The sequence below is a fragment of the Dermacentor albipictus genome, unplaced genomic scaffold, assembly GCF_038994185.2.
Source record: "Dermacentor albipictus isolate Rhodes 1998 colony unplaced genomic scaffold, USDA_Dalb.pri_finalv2 scaffold_16, whole genome shotgun sequence".
Classification (NCBI taxonomy): domain Eukaryota; kingdom Metazoa; phylum Arthropoda; class Arachnida; order Ixodida; family Ixodidae; genus Dermacentor; species Dermacentor albipictus.
The window spans coordinates 8,592,503-8,616,195 of NW_027225570.1; the positions used below are offsets into that span (position 1 = coordinate 8,592,503).

Consider the following 23,693-nt stretch of genomic DNA (forward strand, 5'->3'; position numbering starts at 1 on the left):
CGATTAGGCCATGCGCTAGGCCTTCACCAGAGCGCTTGCAACAAGCTGCACCACGGATGTCACCAATTTTCTTTTACGTGACGTGATTGTGCAGCACGGTGTTCCAAACCAAGTACTAACACACCGTGGTCGGACATTTCTTTCTAAAGTCATCGCCGACATTCTGCAGCCCTGGTCAACCAAACACAAGCTGGCTACGTCTTACCTTCCACAGACCAATCAATGGTCTCACGGAGCGTCTAAATCGCACACTAACAGATATGCTTGCAAAGTATGTCCTGTCCGACCATACTTACTGGGAGCTCGCCCTACCTCACTTCTTCTCTACGTCCACAGTTTTTTTTTTTTGCACAATATTGCTCGAGTAATTGATTATCAACGTGCCCGGAATGCTGCTCTCATATATATGGGCCTATATTGGCTTTCAGCATAACCGTCGGAATAAAGTTATCACGATTGCACCTAATAAGAGCTGCGACACGGAAGCAACGTACGTTCAACATACCGTCAACACGCTAACTTATTTGTTGACAAAACATCATTTTACAACAAGCGCTGGCCAGACAGAAAACTTCGTCGGCTGCGTATGCCAAACTCGCTCCAAAGACACTCGGGGCGGCCAAGCAATCGCTGACTCAAGCCACGGCCGGGCTTCGACCTAGGAGCGTCTTGAGAACATTCACAGGCAACTGCCAGGAAGTCAGCGAGTCGTTGAAAGTTTTTGTGCCAGCAAAATGGGAGCGAAATTGAAACATCTTCATTTCGAAGACAAATTTAGAATATCCACCATCTACAATTAGGCATCGTGAAGCATTGAGCCACGCAACTTGCTTCACCGCTAATCTAAGAATCCTCGGGCTAATCGCAGGACATATATCGAACCCCGCATCGCAAGAACGGGCTATTTTCCCATGCCCTTTACCTGTGGTCTTCCCTCACACAGCGAACACAGCATTGAAACTCAATCTATTTAAAAGCGTTCCTCGCTTTTAGTCTCACACGTAGTCCTGTATTTTGCATTTGAATACTTCCCAGCTCTCCTGGAGAGGCATGCTGTAAAACTGGGATTCAGAAAAGGGAAAAAATTGCTAAGCCTGTTGTTAATTGCGTCAGTTACCTTTTTTATGTAGGATTGTTTTCTTACGTTCTTTGCGCCATTCAAGGCAGAACGAAAACTCGGCATGGATAACTCTGTGATCATTAATTTCTTGAAGGTAAGTTATATGTGATAAGCTCTTAGGATTCGTAGTTACTATAAGATCCAAGATATTAGCACTGACGCCAGAAACAGACATTCGTTCCCTTACTAACCGAGTGAGATTGGCATTCAAACATATTTCTATAAAATCCTTTAATTCTCTGTGGTTTGTACCTGAGGGAGCTAGTTTCTGTCAGTCAATAGCGGGATAATTGAAATCTCCGAATAGCAATATATGTGAATTGGATGTGCAGTACCGAGATCACTCAGAATATTGTTCAGCTCACTTGGAAAGTTAGGTGAAGTATGCGGAGTCCTGTAGCAAACACCAAGTAAAACGGATTGCGCCGATGAGCGAAAAATTAACCATAACATTTTAGATCAGAGACGATGTATAATTGTGTGCACGATAAATTAGGGCCCACAGCAATCAAGACACCACTCCCTCGAGTGCATCTGCGGTCATTTCTGAAAACTTGGAAACCTGCCAAATCAGCAAGTACTTCTGTATCAGTGACATCAGGGGTAAGCCACGTTTCGGTTAGTATAAGTATGCTGCTGTTTTAAGAAATCATGATGTTAGACACGAGTTCACGCTTAGGTAGGAAACTGCGAATGTTTGTGAATATGACAGGTAATGAAAGATTATTTCTTGGTATGGTTTGGGGGCGGGTAATCACATTTTTTCGGGCGGAGGATTGCTATAACACTTCTCTTTTAGTTTCATATATGCTATCAAACACGTAGCGCTTCGGTCCGATGTGCAGGGTTTTGTAGCGCAGATTAAATGGGGCAGATTGCTTTCTGGCAAACGCCACGAGGTGGCTGAGAGCAATTCGAACTGCACGAGAAAAATCTTCGCCAATACTATAATTGGTACCTTTTAGTTTCCGGGCACTCGACAGGACAGTTTTTTTTGTTTTGAAAAATGTGAATTTTGTTATTATTGGCCGGGGTTTGTTATTCGAATGACGTCCGAGACAATGGGCGCGCTCTATCTCTTTTGCATCGACGTGTATATCTAAATGCCCCCGGCAATGTCTAATGATAAGTTGTTCTGATTGTGCGTACGGTTCAGGTGTAGTTTCAGGGAGTCCGTAGAATACCAAGTTGTTCTGTCGCGTTCGGTTTTCTGCATCATCAAAACGTGCCTCTAGTTTTGAAATTAAGCGAGTAGCTTTAGTTGCATCGGCGCTGAGAACTTCTGTATCTGTTTTAAGTGTTACAAAGCTTTCGTAATGGCTCTCAAGTTCGGCCATATGTTTGCCGAGGTCAGATACATCTCTGTCTGTCGCTAATAACTGAGATTTTAGATCTTGAACTTCAGAAATAAGCTTGGACTGGCCAGTATATATCTTCTTTAGCTCAGCGAGGATAGCTGCAGTATCCGGACCAGGGTTAGTTTCTATATCACCGGAGAGTAGGAGTAGCAGCGAAAAAAACGACATGAAAACAATCAGCAACAACAGCGTTAAGGCGCTGTCGGCTTGGCAGCTGTACTAAGTAGTAGTTATTGGACTGATTTACGCATTGTAATAATTTTGAATTATGCACTCCTCTTTTTCTCTATTATATTTCCAGTGCTTCGAAACTGTGCTTGCAAAACAGTGCTTCAATGTGTATTTGCCACCCTCTGCATTATTTAGGTGCTTTACTCATCATGCATTCGTACTTTCTATTACATTTTTTCTTGAGCTTTTTCTACTCCTTCACCAATTTGTTCAGTTTTCTTTTTTTTTTGTACGTACCTTTCCCCTTCTGCCTGGGCCTTCTAGGGCCTGCGGTATTCCTAAATGAATAAAGATAAATAAATAAAGTAATCCTTTATTCACACCACACCAGCCTTCCCATCACATGGAGATGATCTCGTGCGCCTTGGTTTCCAACAGCTTCTCCATAGAGGCAACATCTGCGTTCCATGCATCCAGTTGCTTCTTCATGCCTGCAATCTGTGAACCATCCACAATATCACCTACACAAGGCAACACACAGGCATGCATGCAGGACATCCAAGCAAACTTTAGCCGGTTTAAAGGTTTTAGCAAGGTTTAAAAATATGCCACCAAATGCATGTTGTGCATGTATGGAGCAAGTCACACTATTTCTTGTATTCTGTTGAATTGCAGAAATACTCAGTCAACTAAGCAAGTACAGTGAAACCTCTTTAAACCGTAGTTGGCCGGAGCTCCAAAAAAGTATGTACTAAGTGGTTGTACTGCTTAACCGAGATAGCATGAGATCGCCCACTTACCTGTCAAAAACGGAACTCAGGGAGAGTGCAATAAAAGGGCAAAAACATGCAGTATTTATTCACTTGGTATGACAAAAGTCTCCTATTTTCGTTTGATGCTGCGGTGACCTAGCAGCGACGACAGCAGCCTCAAACTGACTGAAGCTGCAAACCAGCTTTTCAGCCAGACCCCTCTTCTGGGCAAACCCTCGCATTCACTTCTCGTTAGTGTTGCATATTCTCCATGCATGGGTGCAGTAGCGCCCATGCACGGCGAATGTAGCACCCGCGCACGAGTGTAGTAGCCAAAAGAAAAGAAAAAAAAAACTGAAAAAGGCTGTGGAACCAAACATGGGTGACTTTTCATGAAGTGTGCCGAAGGGGTTGTCTAAGAGATCCCCCTTTCGTGTGGTCGGTCCTATATAGGTTAGACCGGGCGTTGTATTAATGAGCGTGTCAGGGAGCATGAAAGAAATGTTGAGCAAATGAAAGAGGGCCCAAATTCTCCTAAGCACATCGGGACCTGTCCCTCACGATCTTGTGAACCACGTTTTTAAGATGTGCGGATTCTTGCCTGAAGTAATGATACTAGAGCAAGGGAACTGGTTGAAGCCTATCACATAGGCTAGAAAGGCAGCTTGTGCGTTAGCGAAACTTCGATATCATTATATAAGGCTGAGATGAGGTTTCTTGAGCGTTGTGTGTCATGAATGTTTGATTAGATGCGTGAGTGAAAGTTTGCTCTGTGCGCATGTGTTGACTGACGGTATATATGTGCCTGCGTTCTGGGAATAAAACATTTGCGAACGGCGCCCTCTCCCATTCTCTTCTCTTGTGTGTGTTCGTTTATTTGACGTCTTTATATTTTATAATGAACAGCTACCAACTAGCCCAACAAGAAGTGCCATCCCCTTATTTTGATTTTTCCATGCAATTTGGTAATAACAATTATCGGTTATAACAATGAAATTTTTGTGACACTTGAATGTTGTTATAAGTGGGTTCGACTGTTTTTGCGGCCTCGTAAGACGCTGCGCAAGACCGTCTTACTCGTAGAAGTATGGATCGGCACACGCGCGAAACGTCCGCGTTGCTTGCCGACGCGGAGCCAAAGAGGAAAAGCCTTCTCCTTTCCACGCTGAAGTAACCCCGCTGTTAGGTGGCGTTAGCAGAGCCACACTCACGCCATCTCTTGCAATGCGCTTCAACCACACCGACTGCCATGGGCACCAAGCCACGTGGCGAAGCCGGATTACAGGAGACGAGAGCTGTGCGGGTAAGCAACTTATCAGGGGACTCGTGAGAGTTACGCATTTCCACAAGTTCCAGCCAGGAGCTGGCAATGTTTGCTGTATGCAATCCAACCCATTTTTCTCCTTCTGTGAATTTCCTTCGCATGATCAGAGATCCCTGTGATTAATTGACCTAGGTCAACATGCTCTTCACAGACTCTAGAGGCTGACTGGCGATCTTCAACTCTTGTTTCTTTGCCTGGCTATTTATCATTATCTTTCTCTTCTGCATATTAATCTTCAACCCTACTCTTACACTCTCTCTGTTAAGGTCCTCAATCATTTGTTGTAACTTGTCTGCATTGTTGTTGAATAGAACAATGTCATCGGCAAACCAAAGGTTGCTGAGATATTAGTCGCCAATCTTTACTCCTAAGCCTTCCCAGTTGAATAGCTTGAATACTTCTTACAAGCACGCAGTGAATAGCATCGGAGAGATTGTGTCTCCCTGTCTGACCCCTTTCTTTACAGGTACCTTCCTGCTTTTCTTCGGTCTAATTAAAAGTAGCTGTAGAACCTCTGTAGATATTTTCCAAGGTATTTACGTAAGTGTTCTATACTTCTTGATTATGTGATGCCGCTATGACTCTTGGTATCTCTACTGAATCATATGCCTTTTTGAAATCTATGAAAGCCATACAGAGAGGCTTAATACACTCTGTGGACTTCTCGATAACCTGATTAATGACATAAATGCGTTCCATTGTAGAGTGCCTTTCTGAAGCCAGCCTGTTCCCCTTGGTTGACTAAAGTCCAGTGTTGCCCTTATTCTATTGGAGATTATTTTGGTAAATAGTTTATATAATACTGTAAGCTAATGGGCTCATAATTTTTCAATTCTTTAACGTCTCCCTTTTTGTGGAATAGTATAATGTTTGCATTCTTCCAGTTTTCTGGGATCCTTGCAGTCGATAGACACTTCGTATAAAGAGCCGCCAGTTTTCCAAGCATTATGTCTCTTCCATCTTTGATTAAATCGACTGCTATTCCATCTTCTCCTGCCACACTTCCTTGTTTCATGTCTAGCAAGGCCCTTCTGACTGCATCGCTAGTTATAGGAGGAGTTTCTGCATCCTGTTCATTACTGTTTCTAATTGAGGTATCTCAACTCCACTACAGGTCAGTATTGAATTCTTCCGCTGCTTTTACTATACCTTCGAGATTGCTGATGATATTACCCTGCTTATCTTTCAATGCATATTGGTTTGTCCTATGCCAAGTTTATTTCTCACTTATTTCAGGCTGCATCCATTTTTTACGGCTTCTTCAGTCTTTCCCACGTTATAGTTTCGAATATCACTTATTTTGGCCTTGTTGATCAGTTTTGACAGTTCCGCAAATTCTATTTTATTTCTTGAGTTGGGCACTCATTTTTTGTCATTTCTTTATTAGGTCCTTTGTTGCTGGCAAGAGCTTGCCTACTGGTTGCCTTGGTGCCTTGCCTCCCACTTCAATTGCTGCCTCTGAAGCCAGCCTAGTTACGGTTTCATTCATTAGCTCTATGCCATCCTCATCTCTCTGTCCTAAGGCTGCATATTTGTTTGCAAGTACCAGTCTGAATTTGCTTGCTTTTACCCTTACTGCCTCTAGGTTGACCTGTTTCTTCTTGACCAGTTTTGCTCTTTCTGTCTTCAAATTGAGGTGAATCCTAACCCTCACTAACCTATGATCACTGCACTTCACCCTACCTATCACTTCTACATCCTGCATAACTATGCTGGGATCAGCAGAAAGTATGAAGTCAATTTCATTTCTTGTTTCCCTATTAGAGCTTTTCGAGGTCTACTTTCTGTTGTTACGCTTCCTGAAAAAGGTGTTCATTATGCGAAACTTATTCCTTTCTGCAAATTTTACCAGCATCTCTCCTCTAGCGTTTCTAGAATTGACATCATCGACGCCAATTGCCTGTTCACCCGCCTGATATTCCCCTACTTTTGCATTGAAGTCCCCCATTACCACTGTACACCGCGTTTGCACTTTTCCCATCGCTAATTCATATTCATAAAACTGATATATTTCCTCATCATCATGACTGGATGTTGGAGCATAGGCTTCTACTAACTTTAATCTATACCTGTCTGTTTGATTACCTGTTTGATTACGACTACTGCTACCTTCTCGTTAATGCTGTAGAATTCGTCAATGTTGCTTGCTATGTCCTTATGGATTATGAATCCTACCCCGTATTGCTTATCTAGGACACCTCTATAGCAGAGGACATGTCCGTTATTCAGCAATGTATAGGCCTCAACGTGTTCTTCTAATCTCACTAAGGTCGATGATATAAGGCCGATGATCATCGACTAGGGGCATACTAGCCTGCTAACTGGTAACCTGTAAATACTTCATTATATTCCTGAATAAATCAAGCAGTCTGTTTTGCACAACACAACCTTCTTGCTCGCCTGTTTGTGGCAACACTAATCCACCTGTATTTTATATATATATACATATATATATATATATATATATATATATATATATATATATATATATATATATATATAAATGCATTAAGCTTGAAGTGCAGCAAGCAGATTACTACGAGGCTTATGAGTCGACTCTGAATGCAAATATGTAAATATCAATGCCTCAGCATTGCACAGAGCTAAGTTTTTCTTTTCATCATTTTTCTCAAGATATGATTTTTGGTCACTTTGCTTGTTTGCTGTATCTATATCTTTGGATCTAGGAGAGCTAGAGCTATTATTTCTTTTGCAGCACAAAGCTAAAAGCATTGAGAATGCAACGCTGACAGCAGATTTGTTTTTATTTTCAGCTCCAAATTCTTTTTATTTATATTTACACTTGCTCTTATTATTGATACTGTGAATGCAGAATTTTAATGGGCTGTAAGATGACAAATACTTCAAATCTCAACTTCAAATCTATTTCCAGCAATGCTATTCTTACGCACTCTAGTATCCAACTATATGTTGTTTGCAAGTTTCCCTTTTGCAGGTAAATTTTAAGTGTTTCAACAAACCATAAAAGGTAATTATTAATTATCTGAGCAACTACCATGTATATGCAAAATATATTAAGATATTTAAAATAAACACAATACAATGAATGAGCACATGCAGTTTTACCAGATTTGATCAAGAAATAACAAAGTTATGTCAAGAACCCATGTCCCCCCTTTAAGTACCCCAACGGGTGCTTTCGCATTTCGCCCCTATTGAAAGGTGGAGCTTATGTTATATTTCAGCTATTCTAACAATTTCTTTACTTAAGAAATTAATGCATAGATTGTGCACAAACCCCAATTTTAGTGTATTATATTTCTTCAGAATTTTTTTTTTGTGAGTCACAGTTTCACATGTCAAGATGACATCTTCTTAGGTAACTTTGGTGGGCTCTAACTCTAGTTCAAATTGACCTGGGATACCTTAATGCATTGTAGTTTATTTCCATATCCTAACCACCAAGTTCGGCTTTCTTGTCTAGATGCTAATTTTCCTCCAAGATGAACCAAATTTGTACAATGTCACAAGCTACTTGACTTAAGACAAAATGTTTGGAATCACCACATTAAAATACACAAGGTTTGTTAATGTAGTTAAGGTACAATTGACGACCAATAATTCGGACTCCACGGGGAACCTAAATAATATCAAATATCAAACGTCTGGAAAAAAATGAATGAATCCAAAAAAGATCATTTTATTTACATGTTAAGGCCCTTGTGCAAAGAATAGGTAAATAGTCGATTCGTTGCTGCATGCACTTCAGCTTACGTGCAACCAAGTACGCCTGTATTTCTGCCAGTTTTATGCTAACGCTGTAGGCTGATGCAAGGACTGCAAAGGCTCAAGTCAGATCTGCATGTGAAGGCTCTGGAGCACAGGGCAAATCATCATTCTAAAGACCTTAACCATGACACCTGTGACAACACAAATAAGGCCATGAAAATGCTCATAAATGATTTGCACACCAACAGACCCAAATGCAGAAATCACCCTGACAACAGTACTTCCCAGGATCGCAAACAAGCACAGGCTACTTATACAACAATCAAGAGTCAATCCTAGCTCTTGCATTAGGGACAAGTAAGCTCAATGATTTCAGTGATGGAAGTGCTGCACCAATTGTGCCAAACTGCGCCATGAAGGAAATCCTGCTACATGCTGCACAAAATTCTAGTTTATGGAAGGTATTGTGCTAGGCCTGCACCGACCCGCACCTGCTTCGAATTGGGAATACATAATTTGCATGCCCGAGAAGGGGTCGCGCATCAAACCACTCTTCTTCGCAACTCACCCTCACAGACTTTTATCGCAGCTACAGCATGTAGACCTAGCCCTATTTGCAAACGATAGGCACAGTCAATGTATTGTATAGTATTCTAGGCCCGATAGTGCCATTGTATAGGTTACGCTCACATTCACGATTGCGCATTTTCTTGCGGGGGGGGGATGGCAAGGTGCCAGAGCCACGATTTGATTATGAGGGACACGGTAGTGTGGAACTCCATATTGATTTTGACTACCTGGGCTTCTTTGACACGCATCGAATGCATGTTCTTGCATCTTGCCCACATTGAAATACGGCCAAACAAGACTGTAGGCATATCTCGCTGACCGCCACAATAATGACGACAGACAGCACCAGCGATCTGGCCACATCTCGTCATAGTGTGCTTATCTTTGACAACACCATTAAGTGGACTTAAACGAACTGATTTTTTTGGTTTTGTCGGTGTGGATAGCAAACAAAATGCAGTACTTGCAAGCCACCTGAGCTGCCTCGCTGACCGGTGTTTGCTTTTTGTCCACGAGATGAAATGCCGTCGGATCGTTGCTGGCAATCTTGCCAGTGGTTTATTTCTAGGCATTGCTTTGTGAAACACTTGCACATTTGATCTAATGTTGTGCTGTTAAGTACTCGGGGTGTCTACCAAGTTGAAATTTCTAAGTTTCCTGAGTTTTCCAGGTTTTTCCTGAGTGCCTTTGCAATATTTCCTGAGTGACACAGAACTTTGTTTTATGTCAAGACGGGCTCCCTACATCATGTATACTTTGTTTAGCACAAAACAACAGACACAAGGAAGACGACAGGACAAGGCGCTACTCTCAACTGACATCATTTTATTGCGTCACTCTTTTATAGACCGCTCAAACTAGAGGAACATGCGCAGTGAGCACCATACGGTGGAGCCACCAACATCCGATCCTCGGATGTTGGTGACACCACCGCCCGAGAGTTATCGGAGGCATTTTTCATTCAGTCATTGGGGTCACAATGCATTAGTGTGCCTTCCTTAACCTTGTACAGCGCTGAATTTGGTTTTTTGGATTCTGTCGCGTGAGTGCGCTCTTGGGATGGGATGTTGGTGGCTCCACCGCATGGTGCTCACTGCGCATGTTCCTCCAGTTTGAGGGGTCTATAAAGGAGTGACGCAATAAAATGATGTAAGTTGAGAGTAGCGCATTGTCCTGTCGTCTTTTTTGTGTCTGTTGTTTTGCCCTAAACAAAGTATTCATGGATTCACACCAACTAGCCCGCCAAGGCATTGTGCTCCCTACATCATGTCGCCCCGATGGTGTCACTCTCTAGTAAGCATGTTAAAAAAAATAAAAAAGGCAACTTAATCCAGTTTGAATACTAAGGGGTAGTGTTTATTTTATTCAAAAGAAAACAGAAGGGAGGTGCTAGTAAAATGCACAGAGAACAAAATATCTTCGAAAGGAAATAGTAAAACCCATTGCAAACTGAGTCGAACATTTTCAACTACAAATAAAAAAGAAGATGCATACAGAATATTTTCGTACATGAGCTATTTCTATCGATCAATAGCAAGCTAATTGGTATGAGGCACGAAATTTATCAGAAGTAAGATTGTCTCGCAACAGGTGGTAAGTCAACCTCAACTGTCCTGAGATACTCAGCCCGCGCACAATGCCTCAGTACTGCGTTTCACTGCTTTAAAGATTTTTTTTTTTTACTTGGATGAAAGACACCTGCATCTCCGTGTCAGCCAACACTGCTTTTAGAGTGCAAGCTCCCTAAAAAAATTGGCAGTGTGCTTCCTTCCCCATTCATTTCTCAATGCGTAGGTCCTTTTTCTTCTTGTTCTCTTTAGGCTGCACATTAGCCACACGAACTATTTGAAGCATCTTCTTGGACAATTGTGCAGTCAGCGTCCGATTTTTCGGACTCCCCAGGGACCGACAAAACGTCAAAAAAATGAATGCATGTCTTTTACAGCCCTTAAGGGTTGAAATCGCCACAGGCACGCCCGAAAAAGTTCTGAAGGCCTGCACTCATTAGGTATATCGGTGCGCATACTGTGACAAGATGGCTGGTGTACGCGTGTATAATTAAGGAATACATACTGTGTCTCGTAACAGTTGCCCCTTCCCGTATTTGGTATGCTTCACAGCGTAACACTTCTGTGATGCGGTGAAGCTAACTTTCGGAAACCAGCATTATGCAATGCACCATCCTTTCCGAACTTCGAAGCCAGTCGCGATGACCACAAAGGCGGTGTTGGTGCCATTATTGACAGCTGCGAATTCTTTCAATGGAAAACACGGTACAGAACGGCAAGGAGCTTAAGCTAGGTCTAGCATTACCGCGGTGGTGGCTACGGCAGCCAGCGGATCTGCGTGTGATTGTGCCGGTTCGAGGCGGCGAGGTTATCTAAATGACGGTGGTTGTGGCTTTTATTAATGCCATTTCGGGCCTGCAGTCACGGGAAAAAGTCCGGAAAATCGGAAGGCGAAGGGTTCTTGCGTCCGAAATTTCAGCTTTCTTATACATTGACCCTATGTGGTACGTACTGGTGCCGTGAAGCCGTCCAGATTGTCTGGCATCCCGAAAGTCGCTCGTTGACTGTACTCTGGCAACTCCTCCAGCAGACGACGCGGCGTAAAAGACCATTCGCTACGATTCCTCTCTGTTACTCGGGCCAGCATTGCCGTGACTTTGGGTTCCCTTTCAATAAGTTAACAGCAAATTTTCCCTGATAGAAGCACAAATTCCCTGAGTTTTCTCTGACTTTTTCCAGGCTACTCAAAATCCCTGATAATTGCCGGTTTTTGGTTGGTAGACACCCTGGTACTACTTCATGTGAAAAAGAAACTAGCAGAGTCAGACTGAGACTCAAGACTCATTCCGAGTTCGACTGCGAGGGCACCGTTGGTGCCATTTGATGCGGCCTGTTGATAAGTTCACAAGAAAGACTTCTTGGAGCCAGCAAAATGCTGCCTGGAAGGCAAATTAAACAAACAAGCTCAAAACGGTGAAATGCTGTCCGAACAGTGTTGCCACGACACATTAAAAAATAGTAGATTTTTTCGCAAAATATCAGTAGAAATCAGTAGATTTTTTAATTTCAATTTTCGCACTCAGTTTATGAGCCCACAAATCCAGCGCTTATATTAATACTCTGTTGAAGTATTGTAGCTTCCAGGGAATAGTACAAAAATTGACCCCGAGATTCTTAGCGATACTTTTGAAAAACCCGGGGATCCAGAGAGCCATTGTCAAACACGAATTTAAAAACAGTGAAGCCCTCCGATGGCCTATTCAAAGGTGTCAGATGGTAGTTAGTACCTGAAAGCTTTAGAGTATAGTATCTTCCAGACAGGGGTAATTGGAGATCGCTGGGAGAGGCCTCCATAGAGGCCTCCGTGCTGCAGTGCACATAAAAATAGGTTGGTCATGATCATGATGATGATAATGGTGGTTTCATAGTTGTGGGGTTCGGTATGCACCAGTATAGTAACTCCATGGTATGCACCCACTTTCACAAATTCACTGCCTCACCTTTTCCCATAGAGCATAGAAACTCTATGCCTTTTCCCCACTTTGCTCTAACACAGAGTTAGCGCCACGTTTGAGAGTCTGGAAACGCAAGAATGTATGTTAACCTCGGAAACAACCACGTTTCTTTTTTTCTCTCGTTAGGTGGCATCACATTAATATAACCTCTGTAATCAATCGATTACAGAGGCTATATTAATGTTAATTAATGGTAATTAATCGACGGACGGTGCGTCGGCTCTTGATCCCAGTCGGTGCTCCTGGCGACTTGCAAGCTTTGTTGTCGTGGCATCGACCGGCCAGCTCCTCTGTCTCGGATGCCGGTGTCCCGAACTATGGCGGTGACATGGCACTCCGGCCTGCCTGGCTAGGCCTAACACCGGGCTCCGCCGCTACCTCTTCTAGTGCCGGCAGGACGCCCCGGGGACTACCGTCCATGCTAGTCTGCCGAAGAAGGGGGATCCAATTCCTGGAGTGCACGGCACTGCCGTGGGAGGCTGCAGCAGGTCCAGGGAGCCTCGCTCGAACGTCGCCGAGGTCGACGGCCACACCCTGGGTAGCCAGTGTCACGGGACAGTCCGAACCTCCATGGGTCCCGTCGCCAGTGCGAAGCTGGCACTCCAACCTTCTTGGCCCAGAGCTACGTCGATAATCCCAGCTTGGCGCCGCTTCTCCTCCGATCGCACCTCGGGTCACACGCCTCGAGGGCTCGTGCCGTTCGGACCGGTCGCGCACATCGCCCTCTTTTCTTTTTGTGTCCCATGCCTCTTACACATGACACATGGGCCAGTTAGATTGACAGTGGAAGCGGGATTAAGTTTGTCACCACGTGTCCAACACAGTCTCTATGTTGGACGCTGATCGACTCAAACATTGCGCATGCTCTTGCACATTAGGACGTGCTGCTATTGTTACTATTCCCTCTGCCCGCATCGCATTATCATTTCCATCGGTCCTGTCGACCAGGGTGAACATTGTAGAGGCGGCCCCAACAGACGCTGCACTGCTCTGCGAATTGCTGCGTTCGGGCACCGTGTGTGCAATCCCCGCATCGGACCGATGTTGGGGAGCACTTGCAGTGACCAAGTCCGGTACCACGTGAGCCGGGGCCATCCTGTCCGCCCACAGCCTGCTCGGCACTGCTTTAGCGTTGAAAATGAAGCAAGGTGCTCGTTTGGGCAGCATCAAGCACAAGGGGGCGGGGGGAGTGTTGTGCAGCGGCCGCGACATGTGGCACTGTGCAGTTCTCTATATCAAATATTTAAAAAATCGAATACTAGATATTCTATTCGGTAATATTCGAGTATTCACACACCCCTAGCTGACGCACACAAGTCCTAATGCGATTCTTTGGGAGCACACTTTTCAGTATGTTAATCTGTATCAAACCTATTTCCCACCAACATTGGCCACTGGGAATGAGCCTAAAAAGAAAATGTGTGCCACTGTGTATGTGCAACTTGGCATATGGACATACCTGGCCAGTCTTCCAGAATGACCCAGAAACACAAAGAAAACAAGAGGCAAACTTCGGCAACAGGAAATGGAACAAGTGAGAAAAGGCCAGTGCAGTGTGGAGAAGGAAATGAAGCAAGTGGATCAGAGCATGCATTGCATGAGAAGCAACATAGAAGTGAAGAATTTGGCAACGCAACGATGCATCAACATCGGCATTCATTGTGAAATAGGTTCTGCCAAGATTTCTGGCGGTCTGGTAGCGCCCACGGCTGAGAACCCAGACACCATCATGAGGGCAAATGGCGAGGATGCCCTGATGTGTGACTTGTGAAGTAGCGGAATGGACATTCCTGTCACGGTAACATTTGAAGACTTGGCAAGGGCAGACAAACCAATGTGCATAGCTCATGTACGATGAAATAGTGTGTGAAGTTCTTCCACAGCCAGAAAGTGGTTTCAACAATGATGATGACTGCCCATAATCGTCGGTGGTGGATACCACAAATGTAGTAATGCTCATGCAAGTGTTTATGGGGACGACATGTCTCTTGTACAAATCCACGCAAGTGGCCTATAAACATTTTTTTTGTCTACATGACGGGACTTTCGTGCTGCGCATTTTTTAAATTATTTTCCAGTGTCCGCCTAGACATAAAGATCGGTCGAAAACTGTACTTTTGTCAATCTGTAGTGACATTATGACAACTCACTAAATACTGATTGATCAAGTTGCATGCAAGCATATGTGCAAGCAGCATTCTGTTGAGAAGGCGACACACCTGCCACAGACGCCCTTACCTGGTCGCGTGAAAGCACACGTGGCTGCACCCACTGCATGTGCACCTGTCCATCCACCTGGTCAATGGTGCCTCGCACTAGGCCTAGGGACAGAGCCTTCATCACCAGCACCTCCACCTGCATCGCACGTCAACGCTGGTCAGACACTGACAAACACGTTGCGGCCTTGCTCCAATGAGAACGGTCATATGACACAAGTCAGAAGCACAACAGGCAACTCTCCCCCTTTTCTGTAACAGGTGATAGGTGGGCAGAGCAGGTGACACATCAGGCATGTGCACCCCAGAAAGAATTCTTGTGTACACGGCATGAAATGATGTGGAACAGCACCTGCCTGCTTCGCCTTCCCCCATTTCAGACCAGTTCCTACATGTGCACCCTCCGTTTTCCCATTTCTTTCCACAGGCTAAAGCCACTGGGTCTCTGATTTGTCATCCTGGACTGTCCAGAGCTGCCTAAGATGCTGCATATGCAATGCTCATTAGCTCGTAGCCCCAGTTCAGGCAACTGCCAGGCAGTGCTGCTAGTTTAGTGATTTTGTTGCTAGATTTAGCAACTTTGTGTCTGTTTAGCGACGAATTTTTCTATTTAGAGACTGCAACTTTCTTTTCTCTTAATGCCAACTAGAATATTGGCTATCCTCATTTGCTCTCTGATCCGTTTGTCTCTTCACGTTACGCTTAACATTTTTCGTTCCATCACTCCTTACGTGGCCTTTCTTTGAGCTTCTTTGTTAACCTCCAAGTTTCTGCCCCATATGTTATCACCGGTAGAATGCAATAATTGTACACTTTTCTTTTCAATGAGAGTGGTAAGCTCCCAGTCAGGATTTGGTAATGACTGCTGTATGCACTCCAATGCATTTTTATTCTTCTGCAAATTTACTTCTCACGATCAGGGTCTCCTGTGAGTAGTTGAACGAGATAAACATATTCCTGTATACACTAGAGCCCGACTGGCGATGCTGAATTCATGTTTCCTTGCCAGGCTACAACCCCACTCTTGCACTTCCTCGGTTAAGGTTAACGAGAGCTTCAGCATGAGGCAAGTTCAATTTGAAGCTCGTGCCTGTCTGCCGCTGCACTACATGTGAGGTGGCCTGACTGCATCACACACTTCTGGGCGCCACCAATAGCAGCCTATTTTCTTTTCTTATGCAAATCGACGTGATGAGAATTAAAGTGAGAAAATGGGATGAAACCACTCCACATTGCTCTTCAATTTCACTTCAAATTATGTGTGAGCAAACTTTCGGCCCAACTCATTAACATGAAACTTGAATTTTGAAATCTATCTTTAAAGATACCACGCTTAACAATCTACTACTTGTTTATGCATGCGTGGCGCCAATCTACAGAATTTAATAATACATAAACCTAAGTCGCATGTCCAGTACGTTTCTTTTTTCTAAGTGCTCGCGTCTCTGCCTGCTGGAACCATCATCCTGTCGTGGCAAACTTGTTGAGGCACGGGGCCATCCCTGGCACTGCGCACAGAGAGCGAGCTTGGCACAGTGCCAGAAACACTGGCGGCTGTACGCGCCCACCTATCTGAAGCCGAGCCGTGCGAAACTGGTGCAGTAGAACCCCGGTTATACGTCCGCCGACTCTGTGACATGCTGGGTTTTACGATGTAATTGAGCAGTCCCAGTGAGGACAATGCGTTCAAAACCTCCATTATACAACATGCAATTATACATGTCCCGTCTCATGCAATGACCCACTTGAAACTGAGAACATTTTGAGTGGTTTTGGTTTCAGAGTCCTGCAGAGTATTAGTTTATAGTTTAAACCGAAGCTCCTCGCAACTCTTTTGTGCAAAACCATGCATTATAGGCAGAATTTATTTTGGTCATATTACATAATACCCGAATTATACGATGCTTTAGCATGGCCCTGAGAAATTTGTATAACCAGGGTGCCATTCTAGCATCGCCCAAAGTGATTGACCAAGGAGAATACCGCTCCAGATCGTAGTCGAGCACAACATGAACCCACAATACAGTCAGCTGAAGCAGTTCAATGTACCCACAGCAACCTTCATGAAAGCATGGCTCTGTTGCCACCTTGAGATGACAACCCTGTGCCTGACAGCTTGGGCTCGCTCTGCATGTGCTCCATCCAATCATGCACAGAAACTTGTGCACAACTGCCAAAGAGATATTTTACAATAAATCAACGTGTCGCTGACACATTAAATAAAAAAAGATATGTCCTTATTCATTGGTCTGCAGCTGCTAAAGCAGCATCTACAACAGCATCTACATGTACAACATTATACAATGTTGTTTCATTGCATATTTCCCTGAAGAATAGAGCTGTTAAAAAGCATGTGTGTGGTGCTGGTACAGGCTTTACATATAAGCTAATGTGCCACGTGTCCGTTGTCTTTAGCGGTGTGAGCATGGACTGTCATCTCCTGCCATAGGAGGAGAGGGCATCGGGAGAAAATCTGCGCCCTAAAGCTCTTGCCTCAAAGGGCCCCTCACCAGGCCCCATAGAAAATTTTGGTTGTTCACTGGAATTTGTTACGTGTCCTCTAGGGAACGTTCTGTCGAAAAAAATTTTCAAATCGGCTCATTAATAGCCAAGATAGAATTATTTTCGTGCCGCGAACCCATGATTTCAGCAGGTGGGCTCTACTACCAAGCAAGGTGCTCTCTCCACTTACCCCTTCTAGCCTTCGCAAGCGAAATGCCTTCCCTGTGTTCGCCCGTACCAGACCTCGAGGATCGCGTGACCCATACTTCGCAGGCCCTGCCTTCATTATTTTTCTCCTCGCTTTTTTTTCCCTGCGCTACGCCTTTCCGCTGACCGCGCCACATGCAATCTGTTGTCTCGTTCACGCAGCACACGATTTTGCATGCTGTGCACAAGAAAACATGACTAGCGGTATAATTCAGTGCTACACAAATACTGAGGCAGAACAAGTGAATCGCAGAGTGTGATCACATGCAGGAACATCGTAGAAAATGGCATAGTTTCGGTACCTGCGCACAGGACAACACGACCGTGGGAACAAGCAGACGAAGCAGAAGTACATCTCTCTTGCTTCGGTGTGAAGTAAAACGAAAAGAAATACGCAGACATTCTGTTTGTGTGTTTTGTTATTTTTCTAAACTTCAATTTGTCAATTCAAGCAACAGACTGCACAGATAACAGATGTTGCCTTGAATAATTCTCAAAGTCGCGTGTCATCACGAGCTACGTCACACTGCGGACACAATTACTCAGGTGCAGGAGCCCGACTACATCCCCGTCCTTCTCCGCGCGGATTTGCCGCGAGTGAAGAGGGAAACAGAGTTTGGATTGAAATTTCGGCCTTTCCGCAGCACGTGGTGCTGTAATTCTTTGCAAACACGATTGTGGTGTGCATTGTATGCTCTGCGCTTGTCTGCTCAAAATGACCAAACCTGGTGAGGGGCCATTTAAACTACAATAGTAGGCATTCGGCTACAAATGCACCCTGCAACTGGATCGTGCCAGGGCATGCAACCTTTGTATTAATGTTTGTGAAAGTCCGTCCACCACTGACTGCCACCCACTGACTACAAAAATAGGCTAAAGAGCCAAACAAAGCTATTTGCTTTAAGGGGGAAGGCTACCCTCAAACACAATTTTTTGTGTTCCTTGAAATACAGTATAGACTGCTTATAACATCAGTTGTTGGAGTCCCGAATATTGGCACTATAGCAGTAGGGCACTATCAGGGGTGGCATACTCTCAAGTTCAACAAATGGCCACAGAGGGAAGAAAAATTGACCGTGTGGCACTGCTAATAAAACAAGCATAGTATAGCAGTTTGAAGTCTTCATGCATGAGCCCTACCACTGCGCTAGAAACGCAGTAGTAGGTGCAATTTTAGCCTACACTTCCTCACGCACTTATTGAAGCGCTTTTATATATGCCAAAGAGCACAAAGTTATCATTCCTAATTATACATTGTACTTTTCATTAGTAAGTTTGTAGTTTTTTGTTGTTATAAAGGCAAAATAACGTTCAGCACCATCAACCTTTCACTTGACCTCTGACCTGGATTTAAAATGTTTACCGGTATTCTCGCATGCATGGCAAGCATGGATTCATTGGCTCGTACACTTAAATTGGCTACTTATTTTATGCTAAATGCTAAAACCAGTTTATTGCACTTCGTTATCTCACATTATTTTAACTTCAGGCAAACTGACACGCTTGCACGTGGAGATGCAAGCCCGAAAGCTAGGTTTCGGTCGTGAACAATGTGGAAAATGTCTGCATCGAAACAGGAGCCGGATTCTGTTGCAACTGAAGATGGCAATACTGGTGAGTCATTTAACATGGCTGCTTCAATCGTTATGTAATATTTGTCTCGTTAACTTACAGGGGGAGACAAGTCAGCGAACTAGATCCTGCATTACTTATGGGCATCCGTTGCTGCTTCTCAAATAAACCTTTAGTTGTGAGGCCGCCACTTCCCCAAAAAATGTTACGGGGAGATGTGAAGAAGGGTTTATCTAGAATATTTACACAGTGGTAGCGAGTGGCACAACAACAAAGATGGCAGGCTGGGGCACAGCTCGTCTGCTTTTTCTTCTGCTATGCAACATCTTAGTGGGTATGTGCCAGTGTTTGTAAACGAAACGTCTCTTTCATCTACAGGACAAGTGGCTCATAACAATATAATTTCTTTCCGCGAGTTCGTTAAGATTTTGGTGCTGGATGGAGGACAAATTTTCGCATTTGCGGCAATGCCACGTTGACTCTAGAATTTCCTTTGAGATTAGCGCTATGCATAAATCAAAGTCTAGGCACCGTTCAGCTTCTGGTGTCCACGTGCTAGGTGGTCTAAGAGTTTCTATCCTGTTTTCCTATGTCTCGCCTATCAAAAAAGAATTCCTTGATGCGTATGCATCTTGATAACTCTGTTATATCTCTGTGCAGTTCGTATTGGTTTACTGTGTTGTTCGTGGAACAAGGCATTAGACCACATTTCATGAGATCCACTTCATGGGGGTTAGACTCTGTGATATGTCTACTACGTTGCTGCAGTGCGCTGGATGCTCGCTTGTAGCATTATCGGTAGAGCTATGTGCTATAGGGGTCATATTAGTTTTCTTGGGTGGATCTGCTGCTCCAATACCTTTGTGCTGGCATTTAACTAGTAGGTTTTCCTCCCTAGTTTTAACAAATTGTTCAAGTTCTCTTTTTTTTTCAGTTATGATAAATTATGCTGTTGAGCTTATTAGTAATTATCATAAGTTGTTCCTTGCAGCGTTTTTCCAGAATATTAATTAAAGAGAGCGATGCATTTTCTAGGACAGCATTCCATTTGAATAATAGCCTGGCAGGTAAAGAGCCGAGGACACATCTAACCTTAATTCTAAGGCTTTTTAGGATATAGGTGAGATCTGTAGTTTGTTTGCTTGGCAGCGAGTTTATGGGATTGGAGAAAAGGGTGAGATTTGTTGTTGAGTATGCTATGCTTAGTGTGTGGTAGTCATTTCTATTTAGTTTGGACAGACCTCTGGGGCAAAACATCTTGAGGTGGTTTTTCTATGCTTATTTTGTTATCGAGGCCTGTATCTGCCTGCTTATTAGTGTCTGCAGCTGCTTGCGTGAAGGCTTCGTGGGTGGCTGAGGGCATCCACATGAGCAGGTGCTGCTCAGATGGTGTTGCTTCAACCGTCTGTGCTTCTTGGGTTCTAGCTTTGGTGGAACATGCATATGAGCTGCTGCTGACGATTTCAGGCATGTGTTTCTGTTTTGGAGATAACTGGGACGAGGGCTTTACTGGTGTTGGTGGTTGTGTTGGTTTAAAGGGACACTAAAGGTTACTATTAAGACAACGTGGACTGTTGAAATACCATCCCAAAAACCTCAAAACGCTTGTTTCGTGCCAAGGAGAGACTTATTTTAAGAGAAAATGCGTTCTGAAGCGTCCGCGTACCTCTAGCGATGTTCAAATCGCCCGACCTCCGATTGAGGAGTACTGACATCATGGTCTCATAGTGACGTTGCGCCATCGGTGAGTAGAAAGGCGTCCGCAGACGGCGCTACGGCTTTTCTGCGCAAAATGCAAACGCGCGGCCAGAAACAGAGCCAAGACAGAGCCGACAGCAGAGCGAAAGCGGGAGCCCGCAGTATGGTGGCTAGCGGAAGGAGAAACACACGACCATAAGCTGGTACTTTATTCTATGACGCAAACTTCGACGCTTGTCGCAATGGACCCTGACAACGACAGATTGGCTCACGATGCTGGGCTCAACAACAGTGATTTGAGCACTGACGAGCGCGACCTGCTACTGAGGGCTCGCACTGCCGGCGTCGTTGCGTACTACGATGGCAGCCTCAACACCGGCTCTCCGGAGCGGGAAAGCAACGAGGGCTTCCCACAACATCACATGGACGTGGCATTCTCGCTGCTGGTTCCAAATGAAAGTTTCATGAGCCAGCAGAACCTGCACAACACGACGCAATAACGAAGCTACTGAAACTCCAAAGCGTGCGCGGCGCAGAGTCGAGCGAAAACGAAACCTTTCGACCACCCATACTACTGAAGGGTAACGTCAATATGTTATTTTTTCTTAGAATCGAATAGACGTAGACAAGTAGCATTTTCTTCCATCTATAATCGAATGAAATGATATCTTTAATACGAGTAGTTGAGTATTAGTAACACAAATTATGAGGAGTGCTTTCGTCATCGGGCTAGTACCAGAATGTTGCTGGGGGGTCTCAAATTGTGTCATGCATTTACTTCAATTCCTCGGTTACTAAAGCTTTGTTCACGATTATATTGACGCCTTAGATGTTCTAGAACATTGCTCTACCACTTTACTTTACTTTCTGGTAACCTTTAGTGTCCCTTTAAATGAGTTACTGAGCCTGTACTTGATGTTGTTAGCAATTACCTTGATGCCATAAAAATTGGGGTCTAGTCCGTCCCGGGCGAACAGAATGTTGGGGTCCTGGTAAAATGCAGCATCGTGGATGACATCGATGTTTTCATGTTGGTTTCCAATGTCCAGAAGAAAACCACAGTGATGGATGCGGCACTTGGTCTTTTGGAACAATTTTTGGACCAGAAAAAATCATAGTTTGGGGAAGAAATATATGCTTTCAGAGCAGAAAAATTTGCTGTTTGAAGCAAGAAAAGAATGCTTTGGAGCAGTAACTTACTGCTCTGGTGCAAGGAGGAAGCTCTTTACAAGTTATTTCTGAAACATTGCATTCAATATGTATTATACCATGATGCAAATATTTTTTTCTTCAACTTGCTGTTCCAGTTCATTGTTGTTACATTGACGCGAAATAGGTTTGCACGTGTTGACACGGGACCCTTAAGGCGAGAACGACGAAGTTCGTGGTTGCGCGCGGGCTCTCCGAAGACCAGCCATCGTTAAAGGCAGACGTTTTTTCCCAATCTCATCATCATCATCATCAGCCTGGTTACGCCCACTGCAGGGCAAAGGCCTCTCCCATAGTTCTCCAACAACCCGGGTCATGTACTAATTGTGGCCATGCCGTCCCTGCAAACTTCTTAATCTCATCCGCCCACCTAACTTTCTGCCGCCCCCTGCTACGCTTCCCTTCCCTTGGGATCCAGTCCGTAACCCTTAATGACCATCGGTTATCTACCCTCCTTATTACATGTCCTGCCCATGCCCATTTCTTTTTCTTGATTTCAACTAAGATGTCATTAACTCGTGTTTGTTCCCTGACCCAATCTGCTCTTTTCTTATCCCTTAACGTTACACCTATCATTCTTCTTTCCATAGCTCGTTGCGTCGTTCTCAATTTGAGTAGAACTCTTTTCGTAAGCCTCCAGGTTTCTGCCCCGTAGGTGAGTACTGGTAAGACACAGCTATTTTATACTTTTCTCTTGAGGGATAATGGCAACCTGCTGTTCATGATCTGAGAATGCCTGCCAAACGCACCCCAGCCCATTCTTATTCTCCTGATTATTTCCGTCTCATGATCCGGATCCGCCGTCACTACCTGCCCCAAGTAGGTGTATTCCCTTACGACTTCCAGTGCCTCGCTGCCTATTGTAAATTGCTGTTCTCTTCCGAGACTGTTAAACATGACTTTAGTTTTCTGCAGATTAATTTTTAGACCCACTCTTCTGCTTTGCCTCTCCAGGTCAGTGAGCATGCATTGCAATTGGTCCCCTGAGTTACTAAGCAAGGCAATATCATCAGCGAATCGCAAGTTACTAAGGTATTCTCCATTAACTTTTATCCCTAATTCTTCCCAATCCAGGTCTCTGAATACCTCCTGTAAACATGCTGTGAATAGCATTGGAGAAATCGTATCTCCCTGCCTGACGCCTTTCTTTATTGGGATTTTGTTGCTTGCTTTATGGAGGACTACGGTGGCTGTGGAGCCGCTATAGATATTTTTCAGTATTTTTACATACGGCTCGTCTACACCCTGATTCCGTAATGCCTCCATGACTGCTGAGGTTTCGACAGAATCAAACGCTTTCTCGTAATCAATGAAAGCTATATATAAGGGTTGGTTATATTGGGTGACATTTCTGGTGGACGTGCAGGGTACGGTTGATGTTAAGATCTCCGGAGCATACCCCAGACCTAAGCCCGGCGAGTAGTTCAACCGAGCTTACCCCTGTACACGTACGTGCCAGCTGACGCCTCCAGGGACTCCAGCCACAGTACGGTCTGCTACCTGAATGAACTAGAATGACGACCCAACCACCTCCTGCCACTCCTGCAGCATCGCACGGTGTCGTCCATCACATCCGGATGCCGAATCTGTTCCACGGAAGTGCTTCAGAGGACGCCGATGACTGGCTTGACCATTTTGACCAGGTTGCCAACCTCAATGACTGGAACCACGAGCGTAAGCTACATTACGTGTATTTCGCTCTTGAGTATTCCGCGAAAACATGGTTTGAGAACCACGAGGCGACACTGACGCCATGGGAAGAATTTCGTAGGCAGTTCCTC

At 44.4% G+C, this 23,693-nt stretch overlaps 1 protein-coding gene across 1 annotated transcript in view; it reads right to left on the minus strand.

The window, feature by feature from the left end:
• Window positions 1-3,006: 3,006 nt before the first annotated feature.
• The window catches only part of LOC135901683 (26S proteasome non-ATPase regulatory subunit 13-like), a 100,377-nt gene continuing 79,690 nt past the window's right edge, over window positions 3,007-23,693 (minus strand). Inside the window, exons 11-12 of the mRNA XM_065431528.1 lie at window positions 14,747-14,863; window positions 3,007-3,147 (exon numbers count right to left, since the gene is read on the minus strand). Coding sequence (XP_065287600.1) covers window positions 3,049-3,147; window positions 14,747-14,863 — 216 coding nt within the window. The 3' untranslated portion in view covers window positions 3,007-3,048. The remainder of the gene's footprint in view (window positions 3,148-14,746; window positions 14,864-23,693) is intronic.